The sequence below is a fragment of the Halyomorpha halys genome, unplaced genomic scaffold (genome assembly GCF_000696795.3).
Source record: "Halyomorpha halys isolate HHAL.00 unplaced genomic scaffold, Hhal_1.1 Scaffold29.1, whole genome shotgun sequence".
NCBI classification, from domain to species: Eukaryota; Metazoa; Arthropoda; class Insecta; order Hemiptera; family Pentatomidae; genus Halyomorpha; species Halyomorpha halys.
The window spans coordinates 129,542-156,851 of NW_027115892.1; the positions used below are offsets into that span (position 1 = coordinate 129,542).

General features: G+C 28.6%; 2 protein-coding genes across 4 annotated transcripts in view; both read left to right on the forward strand.

Annotated features, from left to right (window-relative positions):
- Positions 1-16,694, forward strand: part of Glg1 (golgi glycoprotein 1) — a 24,478-nt gene extending 7,784 nt beyond the window's left edge. Inside the window, exons 7-17 of the mRNA XM_014426503.2 lie at positions 898-1,156; positions 1,426-1,595; positions 3,294-3,411; positions 3,486-3,638; positions 4,646-4,903; positions 5,499-5,681; positions 6,961-7,164; positions 7,869-7,988; positions 8,784-9,015; positions 12,781-12,893; positions 16,391-16,694. Coding sequence (XP_014281989.1) covers positions 898-1,156; positions 1,426-1,595; positions 3,294-3,411; positions 3,486-3,638; positions 4,646-4,903; positions 5,499-5,681; positions 6,961-7,164; positions 7,869-7,988; positions 8,784-9,015; positions 12,781-12,893; positions 16,391-16,546 — 1,966 coding nt within the window. The 3' untranslated portion in view covers positions 16,547-16,694. The remainder of the gene's footprint in view (positions 1-897; positions 1,157-1,425; positions 1,596-3,293; positions 3,412-3,485; positions 3,639-4,645; positions 4,904-5,498; positions 5,682-6,960; positions 7,165-7,868; positions 7,989-8,783; positions 9,016-12,780; positions 12,894-16,390) is intronic.
- A 625-nt stretch (positions 16,695-17,319) lies between these two features.
- Positions 17,320-27,304, forward strand: hzg (herzog). 3 transcript variants are annotated; one of them, XM_014426640.3, is made up of 6 exons: positions 17,320-17,689; positions 18,145-18,183; positions 23,465-23,697; positions 24,373-24,522; positions 25,112-25,297; positions 26,928-27,119. In XM_014426640.3, the coding sequence occupies exons 1-6, from the start codon at positions 17,617-17,619 to the stop codon at positions 26,979-26,981; spliced, it is 735 nt and encodes a 244-aa protein (XP_014282126.1). In that variant the 5' UTR covers positions 17,320-17,616; the 3' UTR covers positions 26,982-27,119. The 3 variants fall into 3 exon arrangements, with proteins under 3 accessions (XP_014282126.1, XP_014282119.1, XP_014282111.1); XM_014426625.3 differs by having other exon boundaries at positions 17,323-17,689; positions 26,959-27,304; XM_014426633.3 differs by lacking the exon at positions 18,145-18,183 and having other exon boundaries at positions 17,321-17,689; positions 26,959-27,304.
- The last annotated feature ends 6 nt before the right edge of the window (positions 27,305-27,310 follow it).

The following is a 27,310-nucleotide window of genomic DNA, read 5'->3' on the forward strand; positions in this document are numbered from 1 at the left end:
TCTGAAATAAAAAAAAAAAAAGTTTTCCTCTATTTATTACTTAGTTTTATTATGAAATTTATAAATAAATAAAAGTTTGTTTTAATATGTTCAACAAGTTGTTATCTTACAAGGGGATACTATGCATATAATTCCACAGATTTCATTGATTTCATCTAAGCTGCACAAAATGGGACAAACCAGACCTAGTTAAGTAAATTAGAACCGGACATATAAAATAAAATGTTAGATAAACTTTATCTGATACTACTTTTTTCTCCCTTATAAAAGCATACAATCTAAAAGGTATTGATATGAGTTGGAAGAAGGGAAATTCAGTTTTCCAACAGTTATAGTAAAAGATTTGGATAAAATTGTAAGGAATTATGATTTTTTTTTTTCTTGACTGTACACTGATACACTGACCGAAAATAATTATAACCCTCCAAATTCCAAAAATTTCTAATTTTTGATTTGTATGAAACTTTGTATTTAAGGGTTTCAAAAGATGCTAAAAACAAATCTGACTTAATTTTTACTTTTTTGGCCTACTTTATGAGAAGCCTGTTTTGGTTTTTGTAATTTTTTTAAACTAATTTAATGTGATTAAAAATATTTTTTCTTAATCTACATGAAAAAATCAAATGGTTGGAAAATAATAATCGCTCAATTAATGTAAATAAAAGGCAGAATACGATAAAATAAAAAAATTCTAAAATTGTATAAAACACCTTTTTTCGCAGTTTCTAGGGTGCATTGGCCAGAACTCTCAGACAACCGTCTAATATTTTTCTACCTTGTATCATAAAAAAAAAATTTAGTAGCCTTCCCTTGTTAGTTGATTTGTAATTTAAAATTCATTTAAACTATTACTTAGTAAAATAGGAACTCTATCTATATGTTTTTTAATTCCTGCAGGGTAATGTCTTGCTTAATGGAAAAACTTAATACAGAATTGATGACACAAGAATGTGAAGTACCTCTGAGACAACTACAGCACTTTGTTGTTCGAGATTATAAATTAGATCCGACGTTATATAGAGCTTGCCGGGATGCTGCTGTGAAATACTGTTCAGCTAAGTCGGTCTGGGCTTCTTCTCCACTCTCAACGGATCCAGAACGTGGGCCTTTAATTCTTCCTTGTCTTTATAACAAAGCTATATCTCCAGAATATAAGGTAAACTACATGATAATAATAATATATGAGTAGCTACATACAAATGATCATTTCATTTCACTTAAAAATATATATTAGATTGTTTCAATAATCTTTTTTTTTCTGTTTTAAAACATCATATTGTATAATTATTATTACCTAATTATGACATTTGTATTAAGCTTATTATATAAAATAGAATTTATGTTTCATTTTTGCATGTATTTATGTATAAATGTATCTTGAGATAACATAACTATTATTTATCTTTAATTGTACTTTTATTTTAGTTAAGTCAAGAATGTGTAAAAGAGTTAAAGCGCGTTATGAGGCAGCGGGCCATCAGTGTTGACCTACACCCTAATATTGAAATGTTTTGTATTGAAGATTTGTCGAAATTTTGTACTTTGAAAACAGGGAAAGGAGAAGAAATTCTTTGTCTTCAAGACCATTTGGAAGAGTACGTAATTTTTTACCTGTGTGATTTCATTTTATTTATGAATAAATGTTATAAATTATTTAAAATTCAAATAACATCAAAATATTAAAAACTAAAGCTTAGTGATAGTAAAACTTGTGATTTTTTTTACTTTCTAGAAAATAAAGTTAATTGAACATTACAGAAATATTTGTCTTACTTAAAAAAATTAATGAAATGACTACTTTTTGTAGATGAGGTGTATGTCAGTGTTTTTTGTATGAAAAATTGATCATAATAGTTGAAAGTCTGAGACCAGTATAAAATCCTTATATAATTTTTAAAAAAAATTTTTTTTAACAAAAACCAAACATCAGTTTTTTATAATTTTTAATTTTGGATTTCTGTACCTAATTTGTTGTTGTCTATTGGCGCAGCAGACCGTGGAGGTCCAAGGCCTCGTGCGATGTACTAAGGAAATACATCATGCGTTTCTTGACGTTGTTTTCATAAGGTGGGTTCGTCACTCCCAGGCCTATTTTTGTGAGTGCCACCCATTGGCTGACAGGCTTCACAAATGCATAATCGTGTATATAGAACTTATTAAAAGAGATGTGTGAAAATGTAAAAATTTCATTCCAACATATAAGTCTTATTTTGCTCCAAATACATCTCTTTTTAATCTTTTGGATGATCTTCTTTAGTCATATTTTTTAAACTTTACTTTTGTATTAATTATCTTTTTCTTTCATTTGTCAACAAACTGTTCGAATAGTGTAGTGTTTCTGAAGCTGGATCAATTTATAAATTATGTTCCTAAAGCTGTACATATAGTGGAAATAAGGTAATTAGTGGAAAACTTTCTTTTTTGTATTATATCTAATTTATAAATTTTGTGGTCCCCTCAATCCAAAAGTGATTTTTAAAATATGTACTGTTTTAATTTTCTCTTTTTCAATTTGACTCTTGTTCTCTTTAACAATTGATCGATTTTTAATGAAACTATGAAAATGTTGAGATTTGTCTAGAGTTGTGAAAATCAGCTATCCTATTTAAAGATTTCCTAGAATACAAATTATCAATATTAGAACAGCTTAAATTCAATCTGTTGAATTATGATAACTCAACTTTGAATGGATTTTGAAATATTTTATTTTACATATATTTTAATTATTTCATCATATTTAATTCACCATGTATTTTCCAGACAAAATGTTTTCTAGTACATATTTCCATTTCAGATAGCACTTCTTTTTTTTTTTTTTTAATTCAAACAAATTTTGACTGGCATAAAAATTATTATTAGCACCTATACTGAAATTTGGAAGAAGAACGTATAAACACTGCTGAGCTTCATTCTCATGATTTTAAGTACCATACGTAGTTATTACATCTATGGACCTGAAACAATAATCCATTCTGAATTATGATAACTTGAAATTTATCTTGAATGATTTCTGACAGTTTTTTTTTTTTTTGGTAGCTGACTAGGTCTAACACCGGGTTCTAAAAGTTGACTTAAACATGATGTATAAATGTCAAAGTCAACTTTTTAGTGTACTTATTAGATATAAAAGTGAGGAGGTTTGCTGAGTGGAATTTCAGGATTCCTCTGATGACCACATAAAATCTACTTCCTTGAAAAGTTATTATTTTTAACTTTACCACTAACTCAGAGGGACTACAGAATCAAAAGTGTTTTCTTGTTATGGTTATTAACTTAACTTTTATTTTTTTTAGGTTGGGTCCAGATTGCAAAGCTCAAGTTTTTAATTTTACTGAAGTTCAAGCAGTGAACATCGAACTTAATCCAATCATTGCTGCTAATTGTAAAGTTGTTATTGAAGATCTCTGTGGGGTATAGATACAAATAATTACTTTGCTATAATGTTATTTATTCAAGCTTAATATAAATTGCCAAATTCATTTTAGGATATAGTTGCCAAAAAAGAGCAAGATATAATGGATTGTTTAATAGAGCACAAAAATGATCAACTCATGAGGCTACATAACAAATGCCGTGCAACCGTTGAACACTATCAATTAATTAACCTTAAAGATTATCATTTTACATTAAAATTTAAGGTATGCTATAATTTGTTTATTAATTTTTCCTAGTTTTTAGTGTTGTGTTTCATGATTTGATAAAGTTGAAAATATTTGTAAAAAAATAATTGAATAAGATATTTTGAAAAATATTTATGATTAGATGAAAGATAACAACTTATTGATTTTATAAGAGTCTCTAATATTTACTACCCGCAGTCACATTATAGAATATCAAGCTGGTGTTGGGCACCATTTGTTTTTTCTAGGTGAATAGAATGGTCAATTACACACTGAAAATGTAAACATTTTAAAATGAGATATTAATAGTTGACTGTAGATTGACATAAGGAGAGGGAGCAAAAATAAATACCTAGATCTCCAGTTGAAGTACTCTCTATATCTAATATCTACAACTTTTGTCTGAGGCCTCATTGTGATGACTATGCCTAGACATGTAGGGGGTGATAAGGAAGTATTTTTCAGTCTCAATTGATAGTAACCATTACTCTATATTGAAAATTAAGTCTCATTGAAAGCCAGTAGACCACAGACCCAGAGATCTAGAATCACCTCAATGATTTTTTCCATTTTATGTAATCAAGAGCGATCGATTGTCAGTTTTAATGTTTTGGTGACTAGTTGTATCCTCACTAGGTCTTTCCTCTGAAGCCTCGGTCGGCCTCTTGTTCATCTTTCTGAGATGTTCGATTTGTCAGACTCTGAAAGTAATTACTGAATATACTTATTAATTAACATATTTATTAAACTGTGGCAATCTATTCAACCTTAAAACAATTAATATCTGCCTTTGCTCAGGGAAAAATAAAACAGAGCACTATCTAAATCTTCATGGACTGTTACTGTACTAATTTATCTTATAATTATTATAAGTCTTCAATTAATTATGCCAATAAGTTATTTATTGTCATTATTATTAATGATCTAAGTGAAATAATTTTTTATGTTTTAAACATTTGGATGATATTAGGTTTTTATTATAATGATTTATTTTATTTTATATTAACTTCGATTTCAACTTTCAGAGAGCTTGTAAAGATCATGTTAGTCGTTTTTGTCCTGGAGCGAGGGATAAAGCTGAAGTTGTGAGGTGCTTATCTGAAGTTATAAGAAATGAAACTCTTCAGGATAGTAAACCACGTGTATCGAAAGAATGTCATCAACAATTGAAGACACAGCTCCTCCAACAAAGAGAAAGTATTGATCTTAACCCATCTTTGAAGAAAGAGTGTGCAAATGATATAGCCAAGTATTGTTCTCAAATCCAACCTGGTAATGCAAAGGTATGTTTTTCATTTTCTGCAATATAAAATAAAAAGTAACCATAAGTTTTATTTATTCTCACTACTTATGCTGGTGGTTTGTAACCTGTGGAGCATGCCACTCTAAAGAAGTGTGAAACTATTATGAGAGGGTCCTTGTACAGCTATTGTCAGAACATCATTTAATATAAATAAATGCTTAAAAGACAAATCAGTGCTGAAAATGATAAATCAGCAAAATGATTATATATAATCCACAGACTTTGCCGGAGTGTCTTGGGCATGAATGCTAGAAATTCATCTGTACTATTACCTGAATGAAATAAACATAATGTTTACTGATGCAAGGAAACATGAGACAACAACAAATATTTCTGACTGATAATTACAGAGATAACTCTTTTCATGACTCGAAGTTTCTTGTAAAACTTGCACATTTAGTGAATATTTAATAAAAATAAGTACTTACTGACAAATAAGTTTATTCTTATCTAGGTGGTGTTTGTGTGATTCCGAATTCATTGATGTGAGCTGTTTGTGTTAATTAATCAATCTTTTAATTATGTTTTTACAATTTTACATATATTGAATTAATGAAGTATATTTTATTTTCCAGGTTATAGAGTGCTTAATCCTGCATAAATATAATTTAACTGGTGTATGCCGTGCGAGGATCTTCACAGTTGAGAAACAAGATCTTATAGATAGCTCAACTGATTACACCCTTATAAATGCTTGCAAAACCATGCTTCAGAAGTATTGCAATAAAACTGAACTGTCTCCACTTTCATGTCTCAAGGTAAGATGACTGACTGTGTTTGTATTGTAATATTCAAAAAATATTTAAAATTAAATAAATAGAATTTTATATAGTTTTAAGTTAATTCTCATTTCTAAAGTATAGTTTTGAAGATGAGAAGGTAAAATAAAAAGATTAAATATTAAATAGATATGAGAATTTTTATTTTATTATACATATTATTATAGTCTCTTTTCTCAGGGCAGGTTTCTAGGCAATCAGAACACTTATTTTTAATAACACTTAATTTAAATTAATATATCTTTTACAAATGTATTTAATTTTAGGTATTAATATGTATTTATGTTGGCTTTGAACGATACCTTTTGTAACTGCGTATTTTACTGATGAAAATTGCTTAGATTGCTTTTAGGTTTGATACTAAAAATAAACAATACTGAAATGATACCTAACATAAAACATACTAAAAACCCATAAAAATATACTATTTACTCAAAAAGAGGATATTGCAGTATATAATTTTTTTTTTTATTGAATTCATTGTACCTAATTGAATTATAGACTAACGCCATTACTGTTAATTGGTATTATAAGTTGGACCTGTGAAGCCAAATATTTTAAAAATTCAAACCCAACTTTCCATCTTGATCCCTTGATTTACTTTTGTCTGTCAGTTTTTTGAAACACCCAACATTTTCAATCACTTTTAGTAGTGTTGTAAGAATTTCAGAAGGGAAATTGGAATTCATCACTTCTCCATGAAATTCCTTTTCTTTTGACACTGTGTTCGTCAAAATCCTTCACTCTTTTAAGCCTATATAAGATAAGAGATTTAAGTTACATAATTAATTTTTAAATATCACTTTTTAAAAAGTATTTATTCCACATAAATAACAATAGAACAAATAGAATTATGTATAATGAATAAAGAGGAAGAACTAAGACACAAAGGTGACTGCTGCTGGCTGGGTAGCTGGCTATATTACATTCAGTTTAGTTGAGATTAGTAATTCTTCATTTTCTATTATTTTCATTATTCAACTTCTATAATGATTTAATAAATAGAAAATTAATTGTCTTCACCATTGACTTGGGAGCTTAGTACCTTTGACAACATTTTTATTTTAATAGAATTTTCTCTTAAATCCTCTTGAGGTAATATTCTATAAGTTTAATGGGTCATTTAACTGTTCCATTCCATTCTGTAAGAACACTAAAATACTTATAATAAGTTTGATGATATATTAAAATTCATTTGAAAATCCTAATGTTATCTTTATCTAGATATTATATAGTTTTTTTTTGTTTTGTTTTTTAGAAGTACAAATATAACAGTGAGTTTGATTATAAATGTCGTTCAGTTGTATTGAGAAGAATCACTGATCAAAATACCGACTCTCAATTGAATCCTGGACTTCAGGCAGATTGTAAAAAAGATATCACTCTTTACTGTTCAAAGACATTTATTGACGACAGAATTGATCCTAAACATGTAGAGGATAAAGTTATCAGCTGTTTAAAGGTAATAATGTTTGTTATTTACTTTTATATGTTTTATGTTTGATACACTCAGTCATAAAATATAGTATCTGACATTTATGATGAAATGCAAGTTTTTGGCTTCGCCAAATTTTTTAGGACTGATTTCATATTTTTTTTTTAAACATATTTTATGGAAATTTTTATTTAAAAAAAACTTTTTTATTGAATTATGTTAAGTGATTCCAGGTTAAAGTTAAAACATTATAATTATTAAACATTTTAACATTGTAAAAGTTTTTTTTTCAGTTACCATGTTTTACTAACTAGTGCCTCATTTATTTTGCTAGGTTTTTTGTGAGTTAATTTTCTTAGAAGTTTTAGATAAAGTACAATTTCAGAATGAAATTTGAATTATAATATTATGATAATCTGGTGGTTTTCCTTTAGCCAGCCTTTTAAACTTATCATTACTCCCCAATGCATAAACTAAAAAATTGAAATGAATGGAATATGGTCCAGGTGCGGTCAGATAAAACTCAAATACACCCATTTACTATTTGAGTTTTATTTGACTGCACCCGGACCATATTCCATTCATTAAAAAATTGAAAGTTTCATTTCCTTCATTTAACCTATTCATTATAACTTAAGTATGTTCAGTTTGAAACTAATTTTTTTTTTTTTTAAGTTTTATTGTATTTTAACTTAATTTTGATATGAATATTTGCTATTTTTACTTTGCAGATCCAGTTTCGAAATGGAAAGTTGGAAACAAAATGTAGAAACCAAGTATTGAATATTCTTCATGAAGCTGCTTTAAATTATAACCTTAATCCTCTCCTTACAGCATTGTGTTCTAATGAGGTATTGATAATTTTTTTTTGTACCTAAAAAAAAATATGTGAGAAACAACTTTGTTATCATCTTCCGTACTTACTAGAACTATAAATACTGATTTAAGATAGATAAAATGATGGCTGTGTTATTATATTTTGTTCATTCTAGCTTATAGTTATGAAATGTGCCTTGAATGATTTGGGTTCATTAAGCAACCTGACAGCAAAATGGCATTGGTTTATTACATGATTTCAACCTCGGCAGGTTTATTTTTAATTTTGTGGCATAATTCTTTTTTTATCCCATTTTAACTTATTTATTAGTTTTAACCTATTTCTTTGGTGTCAACATTATTACTTATTGTAATTTTATTTTGATTTATTTCTACCTATTTATTTATTTACAGTGTTTTCTTATTATTTCTTTATATGTGCTTACTGAAAGTATCAACTAAAATAAAACTTGTATAGTAACCTTAATACTTATGACAGATCACTGGAAAAGAGGAATATGATATGTTAGAGTGGGATGTAATGGGGGATGAAATATATAGCGTTAATAACAAATCAAAAAGGGAAAAAAATACAAAACAACAAATTTAATTAAATTTTGTTATAAAAAAAAGTGTTGTAAATATTGTACCAATGTATTTTGTTTATATAATGTTTTGTAAAATAGATTTGTATGCTGTGAGTTTTAGCAACCCATTGTATTTAGGCAGCATTGCTTCCTGTTAATAAAGCATTTCTCTCTCATTGTAATACAGCAAAATTTTAATAGTGAAATGATGATTTTTATTAAAATATATGTATTTTCTTTTAGATTAAACAGTTATGCGAAACTGATGGTGATAATATTGGCAAAGGAGAAGTGGAGGAATGTTTAAAAGAAGCATTAAAGAATGGCCAGATTAAAAATACCCTTTGTAAGATAGAAATTGTAGAATTATTGGAAGAGTCAAAAGCAGATGTAAAGGCTGATCCTCACTTATATAAGAGCTGCATCAAAGATCTTGCTCAATACTGTTCATCAGTTGCTGAAGGAAATGGCAGACGTAATTTTATCTACATTTGACTATTTAATATAGATACAATATATATGTATAAATAATTGACCATATAATTTTAAATAATGAAGAAGATGGTGAGGGGTGCGGTCAAAAGAGAAGCAAAATTAGTTAACAACTATTTATATTCCTTTATATAGATGTTTTAATTTTTCTTGAGCATTTGACTTTATTTTTCTATTTCTATTTAAGTTTATTCTCATTTTTTTCTTATTTATGATTCATTTCTTTCAATGAATGCTAATTAAATCCTGTTTATTGTTATGATATAAAATGTAATGATATAAATTAAGTTACAAGAATAACAACAAAAAAATTAAGAAAAAGAAAAGACTAACTATAATTATGTTAGGATATTAAACTATAATTATTAGCAGATTCCAGACAAAGTCTCAATAGTCTAAAAAAAAAAAAAAGTTAATAACTAAGTAGACAACATTGGGATCATTAGGACTGAAACTCAATGTAGAAATTGTACAATTAGGAGAACTAAATTTTAAAAAAAGAAATATGAAATTTAAATCTTGGCAGGATTATTTTTTTTATTTATTTTATATGCCCGTACTAGCTGCTTATAGGTCTTGGCTGGCCTCCTCCAACCGCTTCCTCCAATTGTCATGGTCTTATGCTGTATCCAGTTTCCTGACCCCCAGGATATTGTCAGAACCTTCCACCACATCACCAGACTATCTTAGCTTTGGTATCCCTCTCTTTGTTCATGATTGGCTGTGTTAGCAGTTTTTTTCCCATTTTCCTATCTTCCAATGCAGCTTCCTTGTCTCTTTCATCGTTCTCCAACTTTTTTACCCGTGAAAATTCAGCATAAAACTTTTGTTTTTGAAGATCAGGAGCTCTTTTTCATAGCACTAGATGTTGTCCAAATCCATACAGAGGCATGGAGCATAGATTTATTCAGGTGGAGGTTAGGCTTCCTAGGAAGTATTTACCTGTTAAGCTGTTTTTTTAGACCAAAGAAGCATCAGTTGGCTGCAAATAACCTTTTCCTAATCTCAACATCAATTTCATTATCCTGAGTGACTATGGCATCCACATGAATAATCTCTGAGACATTTTCGAAGTCATGAGACCAAAAAACAGTTACCCTGTCATCCCTGGTATAGAAATTTCCTACATTACCAGGTAATTGGTTTGGACTCATCAACTTCTAATCCAAGTTTTCTGGCTATGTTCTTCAATGCAAGAAAAGTCTCGGTCATAGCCTGACGATATCTACATCATCTGTATAGGATAGGCTAACAATTTGACTAGCCTTGGAAATATGCTTCCTTGCCTGCTTAAGCCGGTATCTCTTATAGCTTCCTCAAATGTCAGATTGAACTGTATCTTTTTTTTTTGCATGTCCTCAAATCTTTTACCATTTATCATAACACATCATAGTATCATAAGTTCCTAGTAAGCTTTGTTATGCATATTAGTTTCTCAGGTATATTAAAGTCCCTGAGGGCTCTGTACAGCTCTTCTCGTATTATGCTGTGTACAGTTAAAATCTATGAAAAGGAGGTTTTAAGTTCATGTTTTCTTTCGAAAATGGTCCTCACCCAGAAGATTTGGTCCTATGTGGATCTTCCTTTCCTAAAGACTGGATATTTGTATACACTGTACTGAGGTCTGTATGCGAAAATTTATTGCATATTTAAATACAATCATAGTCAATTCTATACCTCAATATTTTCAAATAAACTCAGAATTTATGTATAGAGTTAAATACCAAGGAAATACTTGAGGGAAAGCCTGAGAATTGTAATTTATTAGAGGCTTTTTAGTACTGGAGTGTTCATTTTTGACGGCAAAGATATTGTTTGAATGTCTCAAGAAAATAAAGTTCCATCAACATTTTTATGAGAAAGTTAAACTAAAAATGGAGTAAATACTCTCAGACCACAAAATAATTGCTGAAATCAGAACAATCTTAGTTAAACACCGAATTGAAAATAATTCTACCTAACTTAAATTATGTATCTAATAGGAGAAGGCCAATAATTTCTGATAAACATTCAGTTTAAAAAACAGACTGCAACTAACTGCAAAAAATTACTTTAAAAATGGAAACTTCAAAAATCATTACTTCGCAAAAGTTAAAGTGAATTAAGGCAAATTTTGCAACTGATCAACAAAAGAAAAATTTAAATATACTGTAAATGAAATTCTTTAGATATTTTTTTAAGTATCCGAATCTTTCCATTATTATTGATAATTTATATGTACGCATGATAAAATTAACTCGAGGAACATGATAAAATTAACTTTTATATCCGTACTTCTGAGCAAAAAAATTCTGAAATCATATTTCCCAAATCTATATTTAACACTCTGTATTTATACTATACTCTAAATTCGGTTATACGTATTGAAGTATGGATTTAACCATTGATAGATTTGAATGAAGAACTTTTATTGATTGGAGAAGATGGTCGGGAGGTGCGGTCAGCAAAGGAACAAAAGGTTGCTGACCGCACTCCCCGACCATCTTCTTCAATCAGTAATCTACGGTCAACTATATACACCTCATTGAAGAACTTTTATGTATTGACATGTATCAGTACCGAGAGCTAACTTTAACCTTTATTTTCTAACTTTTCTCTCCTAACTATACTCTTTGCTCCACTGTGTAATGTAGTCTTGGTTATAGTATAATATAGGCTAAAAAAAAATAGACAGTATATCATTCATATGGAGTATGTATGATATCAAGTAATATTTGAGAAGGTAAGGGGTTTTTTTTTTTTGGTTACAGTAAAACTTAATTATAACAATTTTCCAGCTATAATGCTTTCTTGTTCCTGGTCCCAATGGTTAATTTTTCCATTAACTTCCAAACTTTATTTATATAATAAGATCCCATTTTTTGGTTATAATGCACTGAATTAATGAGTTGGAACTATAAGCCAATTATAACTTTTTTCAGCACAATATAAATTAATGTAGTATAAATAAAATATAGTATCATGTTTTTTATTATATAATTGAAAATAATTGTTTTGAGGCATTTTATTTAGGTTACCTGTCATGCATCATTTGTTTTATCTGTTTTCCTAAAATTCGTCTATTCAAGGAACTTCATCATAATATTAAATTGTTGAATCTACTATTCTGTGTATATTATTGTGTGGCTGGCAAATTTGGATTTTTATTTTTTGGATTTAAATTGTGTAAACTAAAAAACTTGTACCTGGGGATATTTCTGACTCATAAGTACTATGGCACCAAAATAAAAAAAAATATATATATAAAATAGGAAAAATAACTCTGAATTAATATTTTTTTCACTTATAACATTTTATTTTATAAATACCCGATAGCTTGTCTGCACTTAGTTTTAAGTAGAGTAGGTTTCTGAAGAAAACAACATTCTGTTTCCATAAACAAATTTTCCATTGTTAAATTTTTTAAAAAAAAAATTTTGTTCACTTTTTCCCACAGTCGAAAACAGTTCATGAAAATCTTTTTCTATTACAGAAAACCATTATTAAAGAGTTGGACAAATATCATTTAATTCAAAAAGATATTGCCATAACTAATGGCCATAAAGTATTAAAAGACATAAAAAATGCTCTTTTTTGATTTGTTGTTGGAGAGCCTTATAATAGTATTTTACTGTATTTCAATGATAAACTAAATAATTAATGGTTTTTATTGAATATTATTGACATATCTAATTTTTCATATATTAAATAATAATGTAGTATAGTAATATAGTTTTAAGCATTTTGTTTATCATTAATTTTTTTATAGAGCTTGAATGTTTGATGAAGATCGCTCAAGAGACCCCTCATCTATTAATGAAACACTGTGAGGAAACTTTAAAGGAAAGGATAGAAATGTATAAGATCATACCTGAAGCAAGGGTATGTAATATATAGAATATTCATTTTGAAAACATATAGAAATAGGATTTTTTAAAAACTTTATTGCTACCAAAGTTAAAGTTGATGTTATAAACTGAGTAAATAATGAAATATGAAGAGAAGATGATCAGGGGTGCGGTAAGAAACAAATAAACAAACAAATAAAACTTATTTATTTGTGCTTATGTTTCAAACTGAATTTCGGACCTTCATCAAAGGACTTAAGCAGATTGTCCTTTAAAAGATACAGATTGACGCCCCTGAAAGCCTGAAATTCTGGTCGAAACATTGGCACAAATTAATTAGTGACTTATAACTGAAAATCCCCAAATTCACCTATGGCCTTCACCACCCCGCTGCAGTGCCCATCAGAAGGCGGTAACGCTTACTTTGGGAATCACTGCACTAGATCCTAAAACATGGTAAATGAAAAGATGAAAACTTTCACGATATTAAAGTGTTTGTCAACTGTTTTTGTTGATTACAGTACTATTTGTGTTTTACCTTATACTTTGAGTCACTTATCATAATTTAATATCAATACTATTGCTTTTAAAATACAAGTTTCATGAAAATTCTTTTAAAATCTTCAAAATAATCCAAAAACTTCAGTTGACAATAAATGTCAGATACTAGGAACTATTTTATGACCAATGCCTCATTTGTTGTTTTTTATTAAAACTAGATTATGCCTATTTTGGTTCTCTATTTTCAATAAACCAAATGAACCTTTGTAAATGACCAAGAAAAAAAAAATGTATTCTTCCATCCACCATTTCTGGGTTTTCTCCAAGTCTACTGGCAAATTTATTTTTAAATTTGGCACTGAAGTCAAAGGTCACTCATGATGATTACAGGATGATTCTCTGATCAAGTTATAATTTCCCACCATTTTGAAACAAAATGATTGACAAGGCTGGTTAGAAGTTTTAATTCCCCAAGTCTTACCTTTCATGGGATCATTATAGCAAAGCTTAAAAAAATAATTAATCCTAATAATTTTTTCTGTTTAAAATATAAACTGTTTCAGACATGTACATGGATGCCAGTTTTTAGAAATTATTAGAAAAAATAAGAAACCATTCTGTGACAATTTGGAGTGTTTTTCAAAATACCAGTGTCCAATAAATAACTTGGGGAGTTCTTATCCCAATCTTAAGTTTACTTGTATCAATAATTTATAAATACATTTAAGGAGTTAAAATATCATTGAAAATAGATAATTATTATTAATTTATGAGTGCATAATATAGTAACAGGCATTCATAAATTAATAATGGTCAGGTAAACTTTAGGGAAACTATGGAAAGATTAGGATGTTTCTTCAAGCTGCTTTGTTAGGCACCTCGTCTATAAGGGTCATTATCCAATTTGGTGCTATTTGAGTTATATCATATATATATATATTTTAGAATGATCGACCATCTGAATGTGAATGATTTTATTTGTCTTAAATTAAATATATAGATGACTGATTGTATTATTTCAAATTATGAAGTCGGCCGGGGATGCGGTCCAAAGAAAAACAAAACGGTCCAAAGAAAAACAAAATAGTGAACAACTAGTTATTTGCCAATGTTTCGCAATGCTCACTTTGTAGCTTCATCAGAGCTGTTCTAGTTGAGAGGTTTTGAAACAGTGTTTTGAAATCTCTTAATAATAGTTGTTAACTATTTTATATTTTCTTTTGACTGCACCCCCGACCATCTTCTTCATGATTTTATTTGTCTGTTATTATCCTCTTTGAGGTCTACATTTTCTTCTTTAAGCTTCTAATTATTAATTGTTATCTATTTATTAAATATATACTTATTGTTTCATAATTTGCTAGGCCTGTCACAAAATTGAGGCTGAGACTAACAAGTCAATGGTATCAGTTTATTTTGTAGTAAAGCTAAAAAAAATGGCTGCAATCTTTTCAGCGCTATCTCAGTTATTGGTATAAAACATAATTTGAATTGAACACATCAGTCACTATAGCACTTTTTACCACTGTCATATGATTTTTGGTCGTTCCCTTGGCTATTTATAAAATGCCCACCAATATAACATCACAAAGAAAAATTTCAGGCTGAAAGGAAGCAGAAAATACATGTTTTCCATTGTTCTCTTCTTTAACCTCTTTATTTGAATCCAGGATGTGAAAGAGAATGAAAAATGTGAGAGTATTTTTACTTGTGTTCACTCCCTGGTACTCAACAAAATCAATACTGATAGGACTTAAATTTTAAGTGTATTACATAGTTTTGTAGTATTTCAGAACCTCTTTATGTACATGCTTATCTTTGTTTTTGTGAAGTTTGTTTTGAGTGAAAAGACGAAAAATAATTTGATTGGTCTCTCCATAGGCAGTTACTTCTTTGCTTCAATGGAAATTTTCAAAGGGCTAGGGAGTGACCAGGATGGCAATGGAAAGACAAATATTTCGTTTTCTTTCAGCATTCACTATTAGGGTGTATTAACTTTCACAAGTGGGATTATTAATTGGTAATTGAGGACACTTGTTTGTAAAATAGATAAAACAAACAAGGTATTACTAATCTTCTTACCTAAATTTCATAAAAAAGAGAAGAATGGTATCTTCATCTCACATCCAAAATAAAGTAAAATATCAGTTGATGTATTGAGTCTCTACTTGTCAGTTTGATATTCTTTCTTGATTTTTTTAAAAGTCATAAGAGTATTTTCCAAATTAAGTTAGTTTACCTGTATCAAATAAAATAGAACTAAAAGCCTCTATTAGTTCCTTTCAATCCTGATTAAACATATGTTTGTTTTTGTAAGATGTTCAAAATAATATTTGTACAATACATTGGATATTATGTTCTATGTTGTGTTTTATTACAATAAAAGATGTACTAATAGTGAAGTAGTGAGGATGCCATAAGTGTTTTTAAGCATAACAAAAGGTTTTTGTTTAAGTTTCATCCTGTTTTATGTTGAAAATCAAATATTAAAGACTGAAGCCTAGTAAATAAATGTTTTCTATTTAGAATTAATACCGTAATTAGGTGCTCTATTTCATTTTTAAAAATCAGTATCACGAAAACTATTATTTTAAGTGTGTACTTGATTCAGGATATTATCAAACAGCATTCTCTGGAGGCATTAAAAAAAAAATTGAATCAATCGACTTTAATTTTCAAAAAGATTTGATAACCAAAGAGCACCAAATTTAGATAATGACCCAGTAAAAGGGTCTACACCTCAGGTTAACTTTCCAAGGTCTCAGTCCCGAGTTATTATGTTGTTTCTGACATTAAAAATTTATTAATCATGAAATTAAAAACTCAATGCAAAAATGTTTGTAGCTAACTAGTTTTGATAACCAGAGCCTCATATTTTACATGTTTCATCGCATTCTCTGTAATTAATAATTAAATTTAAAACATTTGGTTGGTAATGAACTGCATTTATTTTGTAATATTTTACTGCTCAAAGTAGTACTTTATTATTAGATGAATAAACATTTTTATAGCTAATGCATTTAATTTCAGGTTGAAAGTTTAAGTCAGCTCTATGGCCAAGTGTCGCATTCACCATCAAAGAAATATTTTATAGTTGTTGCTTTTACTTTTATTGGAATGATATTTATTACCGGTATGTTTTGTGGTAGAGCCATGAGAAGATCCATTGCTGGGAAGAGGAAATAATATGACTTTGTCCGATAATGAAGTTGTGTTTGTAATATATTGTAATTTTATGTTGATAGTTTTATAGATGTTAATTAAAAGTAATCTAGTTTTTTTTCTATTATATGTCTGAGATAAGGCTGAATAAAGTAAAAATTTGATGTTTTTAAATTAAATGATTAATTTTATGATCTTTTCGTAAATTTATGTTGAAAAAAAATCTATAAATTAAGTAATATATAAAAAGTTATTTTAACTATTTTTTTTTTCAATTCTAACAAGCATGTTTTTAATGATTATTTTAGCTATTTTTAAAAAACTTACAATTATGGATAATTTTTGTAATTATTACACCAGTATTTACAACAGTTCAAAGTTGTTCAATAAAAGTTTAATTTAGTTGATGATGTTGATATTCTTCCAAATAAAAGTGTAAATTAAGGTCATTTTATTTTACTTCACCTTTGTTTGCTTTTCTATTATATTTGTATATTTTATTTATATATTTTGAATGTGTACTGAACTTGAGTGTAAATCATTTTTTTCTTATCTCAGCTAAGAAATTCAATGGAATATGTAAATATATATTCAAATAAATTACACATATCTATTTTTATATATTTTAAACCTCCCTTTTAATTTTTTGTTATATTCCTTTACCAAGAGATTCCACTTTTAACATACTCAAATTTATTTATTTTAAAAAGAAAACTGCATTTATTGCGGGCCTTTTAAGTTCTATAAAAATTCCTAGCCGGTGAGAGAAATTTGAAATTAGGGAGATTCGTGACGTAACGAGGTCATGTGAAGATATTACTGCTAGTGTTGTTTTTTTAGTTCTTTTTATAGTCTTTATCCTTTTTTTGGTATATATTTCTAAACTTTTATGTTTTTTAAAAAGCTAAGTGATATTTACTGACGATAATAAGCTGAAATTGGTTAATTTTCAATTAGTTCGACGTATTTGACTTACGTAGTTTTAGGTTACCACAACAAGTTCATCTGCCATCTTGCAAATAGTGAGTTTATGGTGTTTCATTGTCGATCGTTTAAAATAAAGTTTAAAATTACGGAATCTGACAAATGTTTAAATGGACGGAACGTCCATTATTACTCAAGTCACGCGTGATGAGGAACAATTAGGAAACTACTCCTCAGAGAGAGGTAATTAAAATGAAAACATTGTAGTTAGCTTTTACACCTGTTATAAATTCTATTCCGCCCTTTTGTCTGGGCTCCTTACAGCAATGGAATGTGTCACATTAAGAAAATCCATTTATTTGAATGATCTCATGTCGTCCTTTACCTTTTATAATTCTAGTTGGTGATTCCAAATGAGGTAAATATTTGTATGGTATTAGTGAATATGTAAACATGCATTACAACCTTGGATTCTTCCAAGTATACTTGATGAATATATTCATTTATTTTTTAAATTAAATTATTATCTTTTAAGCATGGTTAACTTTTTAATGCTTGAAATTGTTTTCAAAAACTCAGTGAAATGAGTTGTCATTGAAAAGGCTATGTGAAATTAAAAAAAAAAAAATGAACTTATTTGTGAAGTTCACAATATGTCTTGTCAAGCCCATTGAAATATGTTTATTTCAATGTTTCAGTTCAGTTGCCTCGTGTGGACAGTGAGTTATGTTCTACAGGTAATATATTTTTCTCAATTAACTAATATAATTTGATTCAAACTGCTTCTTATCTCACTGTTGCTTTATTAATTATGTCCCATTGGATGCTACTCACAATAAAGTAACTAACAATTAATTGTAGGTTTGTTATATTAGATCATAGGTTCCCAATGGGTGCAGTACCGCCCACCAGTAAGCGTTAAAGCAATTTAAGGAGAATGCTTATTAATCCAAAAAAATTATAATGCAATTTAAAAAAAAAATTCTTCTTATCAATGCTATTTGACTTTGGATAACTGTTTTTATCTAAATGTCCTATTTTTTATTTAGATGGTCTAGTTTATTCAAGGGAGGTTCTATTATACTGAGAGTGGGTACTAGGTGAACATTTTTTGGAACCTATGCTTTGATCATCTTTTAATATATAATTGCTTAGCTCTTTTGTTAATTAGTAAACTTTCTTTTTGCATTTAGTTATCTTACTGACCAGTAGCATTTCAATAATTTTATTTCTATGAGGGTCTGTTTTTGGTGGTGTATTACAAATTTTTTTTGTTTCTGTATCAAAATAAGTTCATTGGTTGCAATGTTACAAATTTTTGGCTAGAAGAAATTTGTAGACATGTTAATAAGAGTGCAGGTTGATAGTAGATGTTTACTTCAAGTTTTAGTTATGAAAGTTTAACCATTAAATCTTTTTAGAAATTTTGATCATTGTTTTATTCATTGTTACTAATTGGTGTCTCTTTGATTCACTATCTACTTCTGTATAATTTATTATCTTTTTAAGAATTTAATGTATTATTTTGTGTGGTTGTTGCATAAATAAATAACTGTTGCTGTAAATAAAAATTTCTATTAAACTTATTTTTTTAACCTTGAACATCATATTACTTCATTTACTGATCTCTTAACACCGAACTATTAATTTTGAATTTGATTGCTCTGTTAGCCAATTGAAAATTTTACCCAATTATTTCAATTATTATTTTTCTGTACCTATAGACTTCATTTTTGTTTACTTTACTCATAATATCAAGAACACAAGAGACTGGTAATCTGGTAATCTGTCATCGATATTTGAAATCTGTTAGTATCGTCAAATGTTATAAAATTTTCAAGACATACTATTAAAACCTTCTTTTTCTATCTCAATCTGTTCTAAAAATTGATTAGAAGGAAGTTCTCTTGAATTAGGAATCTAGAAATATATTTTCCGAGATGTTTATATTACATTAGTGAGGTTGTATTTATTTTAGTTGTACAATAACTTTTTATTACTTTGCCTTAATGTTAGATCGAAAACATTTTTTTCTGAATTATTTACAATGAAGTAGTAAAATTTTGTTTTGTTAAGATGTTAGCATTTTTATTTATTTTATTTTTTTCTGATAAAATTATTAAGATAGCAAATAAACTTGTAAACGTATTTCCTTATTTCATACTAATGCTTAAAAATTAATTGGTTTGATTATCAGACCTTTTGATATTGTTATGTTTTCAGTAATTTAATTGAATTTAGAAGATTTAATTAACTATGAACATTAATCCTGTTTGGCCCAGAATAATTTTTTCAAACTCCTTTTTTTTAATATCATGTTCTATGAAATTATAACTAGAAAATTTGGCTACCAACGCAATCATAATGGACTAATCTGTTGGTCCAAACTATTTAAATATAATATAGCTTCAGCCTTATATTATGTATAATATATAATTAAATTTGGTGTCAATAGTTACACCATGGTCTTAAAAGGATTAAGTTAAGTTTGATTGTTGAGGTTTTAAATTTTTTTATACACACTTACATATTTCCTGGTTTCAATTACATGCTGTTATTTTCATTCCCAGTTCTATATATTTTTAATGAGGTGTAGATTAATGATATAACATCGGCATAAAATAAATAAATATGGTTTTGTTTATTTATGTTGTTCTTTGCTGACCGCACCCCCCGACTAACTTCTCCAATCTATATATTTTTGATTTAGATGGTAAGTAAATTATGTTATCATCTATTGTTTATACAAACACAGTTTATTGATAAGATTTTTCAAAATATTAGTAGGTTACAGAACACAAGTGTTACTTGAACATGGTGGGTGGGCGTGTACTCATTTATATGCAATGTTCTATTGTTGTGGATTTTCATGTTCTATTTTCAGACCTCTGCCTGTCCATTCATTAAGAATTTAATAAGTGTTAAAGTGGATTTTAAATCTCATAAATTTTGACTTAATCCTTTAACCATTTTCTGTCTTATTCACTTGGAACAGATTTAATATATTATTATACTAAATGTTAGTTTCCTTTGTACAAAAGGAAGTTCAAGCTTAAAGTATTAATTATATTAAGTTAGTTAACTCCCTCTTGTCCAAAGTTGGGCTAGTTTATTTATAATTACCTGTCCCTGCAGAGAAAAAAATATTTAATTAACTTTTATGGAAATATAATTTAAAAAAAAGAACAAATTGTTTAAAACTATTTGTTCTTTTTTTGACCGCAGCCCTGACCATCTACTTATATTTAAATGTTTACGGTCAACTATATATACATATATATAATTAAAAATGATGAGTGCTGGACTGCAGATGGTTTGTTGGTGGATATCAGATATGGATAGTCGCATACACTGTACCAAAGAATATAGTTTGTTGAAACTTCTGCTGCTCCAATGTGAGTCTTGGTCGAAAAAAAATAGAGTTCTGTTTAATAAAATATCTTAAAATTGTTTTGGTTTTGGTGTATTATTTTCCATATTTAATCTTTGTAATTTACCAAGCAAAAGAAATTTAAACTACCTTCCTAAAAATTTGAGGTTTTAGGTTTTAATATATGTGGAATTTCAAAATTGAATGAAAAAAAAAAATACGTCTATATGTGGCCTTTCTTCAAGACTACTTGGCTAATGTTTTAATAAAAAATGCTGAAGTCACAGGTCAACTAGGGTGATCCTTGAAACTCAATATTACCATGCCGATTAGAGGTTTTATTCACTCTTATCTGGACCTTTAGTGAAGATATAGGGAATATGTATTAGAATTTTGGTATGTTATTCTCAAGCCTAAAACTAATAAGAAAAATATGTTCATTTATTGCATATAGAAGAATTTTCCTTTATAAACCATTGTAAAACTTGATTTTTTATTAATGACACATTAAAAGATTTTTTGATAATATTCCTAAGGCTCAGCTTTGTTGTGTTGTGTGCATGAATATTAAATCTTCGTCAGTTACACAGTCAGTTTCTAAATCTCAATTCCTTACAATTTCTAACTAGTTTTTTATACCTCAGCAATGGAATATAACTCCACTTTTTTAATCTATAATAATAAAAAATTAAAAGTAAAATTCATGAACATAATTTTACATTGTTACAAGTAAAGAATACGGTTTAAATCATATTGTTTTTTAATCATACTGAAAAAGGATAAATATATTCTTTGCAGAATTATAAAATTTTATAGAAGGTATAGAATAAATTCAAAAGAAAATAATTAGAAACAATAACAGTCACAAATTCTAGAAAATGCAATAAATTGTAAAACAGATTTAGTAAATATTTGTATAACTTATCCAGCATTAGTTGAATAAATAATATAATATTTTTGTATCGTGCAAACAAGAGCAGTTTAAAAAGGAATCCTCATAAAGTGTGCTAAAAAACAATCTAATACCTAATTTTCAGCTATATTAATATAGGTGATTATGATGTAAGTTATGTTTTCATAAAGATATTGTTTAAGGATGTTGAGACAATGTAATTTAAAATTGATTTTACTGAATTTAATAAAGTGGATAAATAGATCAAAAAAAAAAAATTCTTCAATATTCAATTATGTTCTAGTAATAATAAAAATTGTAATTGTGTTTTGGAGGTATTAATTTATGTATTTAAAACCTAGTAACCATTTGGATTCAATCTTCAGACTCTTTGCCCTGCAACTAATATGAGTTTGAGTTTTACGATTCAATTCCAAAGTCTATAAACATTAACTCATGAGAGCTAGGGCTATTGAACATACCAGTCGCCATTTTTGGTTGCTACAAAAAGAAACTAGTGGGCTCGTAAATTCATAAAGATTGGAATAAAAACTGCTATTTACTCCTATACAAACTAAAAATGGAAAACAGAATGGACATCCAAAATATTTTGATGTATATCTAATTAAATTTAAAGCAGCTTTGGGCGTCCAAATATTTTACACTTAAATAAAGAAAAAAAACCTGGGGGTAATAGCTCCATGCCTATGGCCATATGCCAAGATGGCAGCCATTCTGTTGGATTCAGGATCACACTAAAAATGTTGGGCAACATTGAGTATGAGAACCCCATTTTAAGCTGGTTCCAAAAATCCTGTGAAATATTAACTTGCAATACCAAGATTTGCAGATTTAATGTTGCTATGGGTCCTAGACAGTTTTGATTGAGGGTTACATCAAAGAGTGCTAACAACACATGCAAGCAAAAACTTCAGAAATGCTAAGCCACCCACATGAAAAACGAACTGAATGTGTCAAAAAAAGTAAATAAGAAAGATAACCAGAAAATTTTAATAAGTACTTTGTTGAGAATTATGTTAAGAATGATTGATGTTTTACTAAGGTCACAGCTAAAATAATTGTTATATGATTGTAATATTGTTTGAAAATAATATTTTTTTAAAAAAAAGGGTGAAACAAGGGGGGCCATTAAGCCAGAAATTTAACCAAAAGCTTAGTGCCCTCCACTCCCGACTTGAGGTAAAGAGGGTCCCCTCTGGAAAATATTTGATGATTAGGTCCCTTTGTAAACTCAGTGTAAATAGGCCTAGTGGTCGAAACACTTAAATAAATAAATAAAAGTTATAACACCCTCCCCACTCCTGACTTGAGATATTCTATAAATACCTTTAAAATTCTATTTGATTTTGTCAAATATTTAGAAAGTCCTCTCTGAATCATCATTACAATGAGAGTTATAATTTAGCTTGAAATAAATAAGTACTTTCAAATTCTGCTCTATTCACAATTAGCTGTTTTCAAATTAAGATAAAATAGACTGCCTAATATCAGTATGAGCTAATTGGGATGTAGGTAATTTTAAATTTTTTTCTGGATCTTGAGTTTCAAATTGGCAAGAGTCAACTGTATGTTGTTATGATTGGCCACATTGTTCTTTTATTTTTAAATCACAGCAACCTTTGAATTAAATGGACCTGGTTTTCTGGTATATTTCTTCTCCTTGCATGTTTATTACAAATAATGAGGTCAGATGTCTATCTAATTTCATTTTATTTACTTAATATTATTGATGCAGGTATAAAAAAGAGAGGGAGAGGTGGTGTGCTAAGGAGCCTTTTATGCTGCTTTGGAGGTGGTTCTACAGATGGTAGCAAGGGGTCTGGTGGTCCAGGAGATGCTGGACGATACTCGCCTCCTCTCAGCCCTGGATCACCGAGGTTTCTTTTACCTCCTGTCAGGCATCAGGATATGCACAAAAAGTGCATGGTCATTGACTTAGATGAAACTCTTGTCCATTCATCTTTTAAGGTTAGAGCACAATTTTTTCTTTGTGTCATCTTTACCAAAAATGTCGCTGACACTATCTGATAAGCTAACTGATATTGAAATTTTTTAAAAGACAAGTTCCATCTTTGTAGCTTGAAGTGCTATTAAATTTAGATTGAAATAACCTTTAAAGTCAATTAAACTAGAAGTACTATCCATCATCAGGGCTAAAAACAAAGAACAAGATAACAACCAATGAATAGAACAAATTTTTTTTAATAATTTATTTATTGTTATTTACAACTGTACACATATATATACATCAAGTAAATTTGCTGTAAGTGATATTATGACATGATACAACAGAATGACATAGAGTAAATAATTGTACAGAATGAAATGAATAAAATTAAAGTGATGAAAGAAGTGGAAAATAAAATGTATATATATAGGTAAGTAAAATAACCTAATTAAGGAAATAAAATAGAACTTTTTTCTATTTTATTCTCTTAATTCTGTTATTTTTACTTACCTATTTTCACCTACATTCGATTAAAAATTATATATATTAAATCGATTGTGTGTATATATATATATATATATATATATTTATTTATTTATACTTTTTAAATTTTATAACAATTTCACATCATATACAGGGTTATTGAGCAATAATATTTGCTTTCAGATTAACTGTCAAACCTTTTGCTTTTACAGCCAATCAACAATGCTGATTTTGTAGTACCAGTAGAAATAGATGGAACTGTACATCAAGTTTATGTGCTGAAAAGACCGTATGTTGATGAATTCTTACAACGGATGGGAGAACTGTACGAATGCATTCTCTTTACTGCCAGTCTTGCCAAGGTATTACAATCCATAACTATTTGTTATTTTGCTTTAGTCTAGGCTAGATTACTGATGTTAATTATTTTTGTCAATTGATTGAGTTTCGTGGATTATACCTGAGATTCTCCATTCTTTTTATAGTATTAGGTAACTGTGAAGAAATGTTGGTTTAAGATTTTTGTGTTATGAAAGCATGAGTTTGATTCTATTTATCTACATATTGCTTAAGAAAGAAACTCTTGTCTTCTTTGGAGAATGAGTCATTTCTATTTCCTGTACCCTTCTTTTCTGTTACTTCTATAAACTTTAGTCTTCTAATATATCAGTTGGAATACTGCCCCATAAATAGGTAACTTACTGGAACTAGAATCTTGATATGTGCTACACTGTCTGTTTTTTTAATTAGTGTGTAGTATAATGGTTTAATGAATAAATAAATTTAGTATAATATTTTTGTATTTTACGAGCCTTTAAATAAACCAATTTGTCGTTATTACAACATTAAATCATTTCTATTTATAAGGTTTATGGATATCCAGGGCTTAGTGTATTTTCTCATCAAATAGATATGTGTGTGTACATTAAATCTCATAAAATCTTTTTGCAGTATGCTGATCCCGTTGCTGATCTTCTTGACAGGTGGGGTGTTTTTAGGTGTCGACTCTTTAGAGAGTCATGTGTCTTCCATCGTGGTAATTATGTTAAGGATCTTAACAAGCTCGGAAGGGATCTTCAGAAAGTTGTTATAGTTGACAATTCACCAGCATCATACATATTTCACCCTGATAATGCTGTAAGTGTGTTACTTTTTTTTAAATGTGTTAATATCATTTAGTTTACCATTTAATTCAATCTTTTAGATAATCAGAGTTCTTAATTATCTCTATTTTAATGATATTGTTCTTCAGCAGTATGGATAGTTTTATCCATTAATTTCATTATATCTATGATTATAAATGTTAATTTTGATTTTTATATAAAATGAATTATATTACTAATGTTTTGATCATTCAAATAAATCTTACTCAAACTTATAATTTTGTGAAAATAGTAGGGACATTAGTTATGGTGTGGTAATAAAATAGGATTTTTCTAATGAAAAAATAAAACAGTATTTAGAGGTTTTATTTAAGAGAAGGGATCAAATAATGTGTAAATAAGTGAAATCCTGTAGAGTATTAATAGAGGGAAATAATAAACCGAATTAAGGAGGTTAGGATGGGGATATGGGCATGGAGAGATGAAACAAACTTGAGGAAGTTAACAGTTAGTCGTACATGTATTAAACAATGTAGGTGAAGAGCAAGCACCACTTTCTAATATCCATTGGATAATAATAAAATTTGTTGTGAAGGAAACATCATTTAAGGTTCTCATTTTTATCCGAATGTAAAAAATATAATGATGTCACCTATGACCCTGATTAAACCATTGTTCACATTTGTCTCTGAAAGATTTTATATGAAAGAAAAAGGAAAAGCTGTTTTCGCAAGAATGATACTGAATGAAATTAATAGCAATTAATTTAAGAGATCAATGAAGAAAATGTACCAACAGGAAATTGTACAAAATATCTGTTAAGCCCGACATCAATACCTGAAGGAAAATTAACATATTGAGATGAGCCAAGCTTGTGGATAGGCTGAGTGAGGAGGATCTTACTAAGAAGCTGCTAAAAGAAAGTTGAACCTTACTAGAGGAAGATATTGAAAACTGAATATCTGTGACTCGATGACTGTGGCTGGCAACATTACTCGATATAGATAGGCTAACTACCCTCTCAGGTTTATCAGTATAAGATGGCAGTCGATGTTAGTATTAGGAACAGCTTTAGTAAAATATAATTTTGGATGTGCACAAATTCATTATAGATTTCCCATGCCCTCTGAAAATTAAATTTATGTCTCAAAATTTGATCTTAGGTTTTTCACCATTTTGCAGCTGAAGAGAATAACATTTCTTGACTTTATTGAGACTTGTGAGATGTTGACTTACCACTCAACATTTAGAGCAAATGGAGTGGCTAAAATAAAAAATATTTCTAGTTTCAAAAGATGAATACTTGTTTATCTTTGGGAAATGTTTTGATGTATTTTTTTTTTAGTTTCATTTTCTGATCAGAGTATTAAAAGTATCAAGTTCTACAGCTAAACTCTTGGTTAAGGTCAAGTTAAGGCTGCAAATTAGGTAGAAAGATTTTTTAGTTACACAAAATTGTATATTTGTATCTAACCCAATCTTGTTAAAAAGCTGTATAATGCTATTACTAGGTCTTCTAAATGTTTTTAGGTAGATACTAAAAAAATTAAACAGTTTTTTACTTTTCTAAAATTATTTAAATTGTATTATTACACTTATCCTGAATGTTAGGTGTTTTTTTCTCACTTTATAGTACATTAATTATTGCATTTGTTTTGATGTAGTTTAATTCACAGTCATGTATTTTATTGGAAGGTGCCCGTTGCATCATGGTTTGATGACATGACAGACACCGAGATGTTAGATCTCATCCCATTCTTCGAAAAACTTAGTAAATCAGAGAGTGTCTACTCGATGCTGTGCAACTCTAACCACCCTTATTCTGCTGGTGGAGGCGGAGATATTAATAATCACATTTCCTCATAGCACAACATTTGCTTCCTCTTCATAACTTCACCCTGTGCCAACTATGCCTTCACTAAATATTCAGTGTCTTTAACATAGACCATTTGTAAAATTTGTATGTGTGGATGTGAAAATGTAATTCTTTATGTATATATGTATACAAACAATAAATAAAGAAATAGGATTTTATATATACATATAT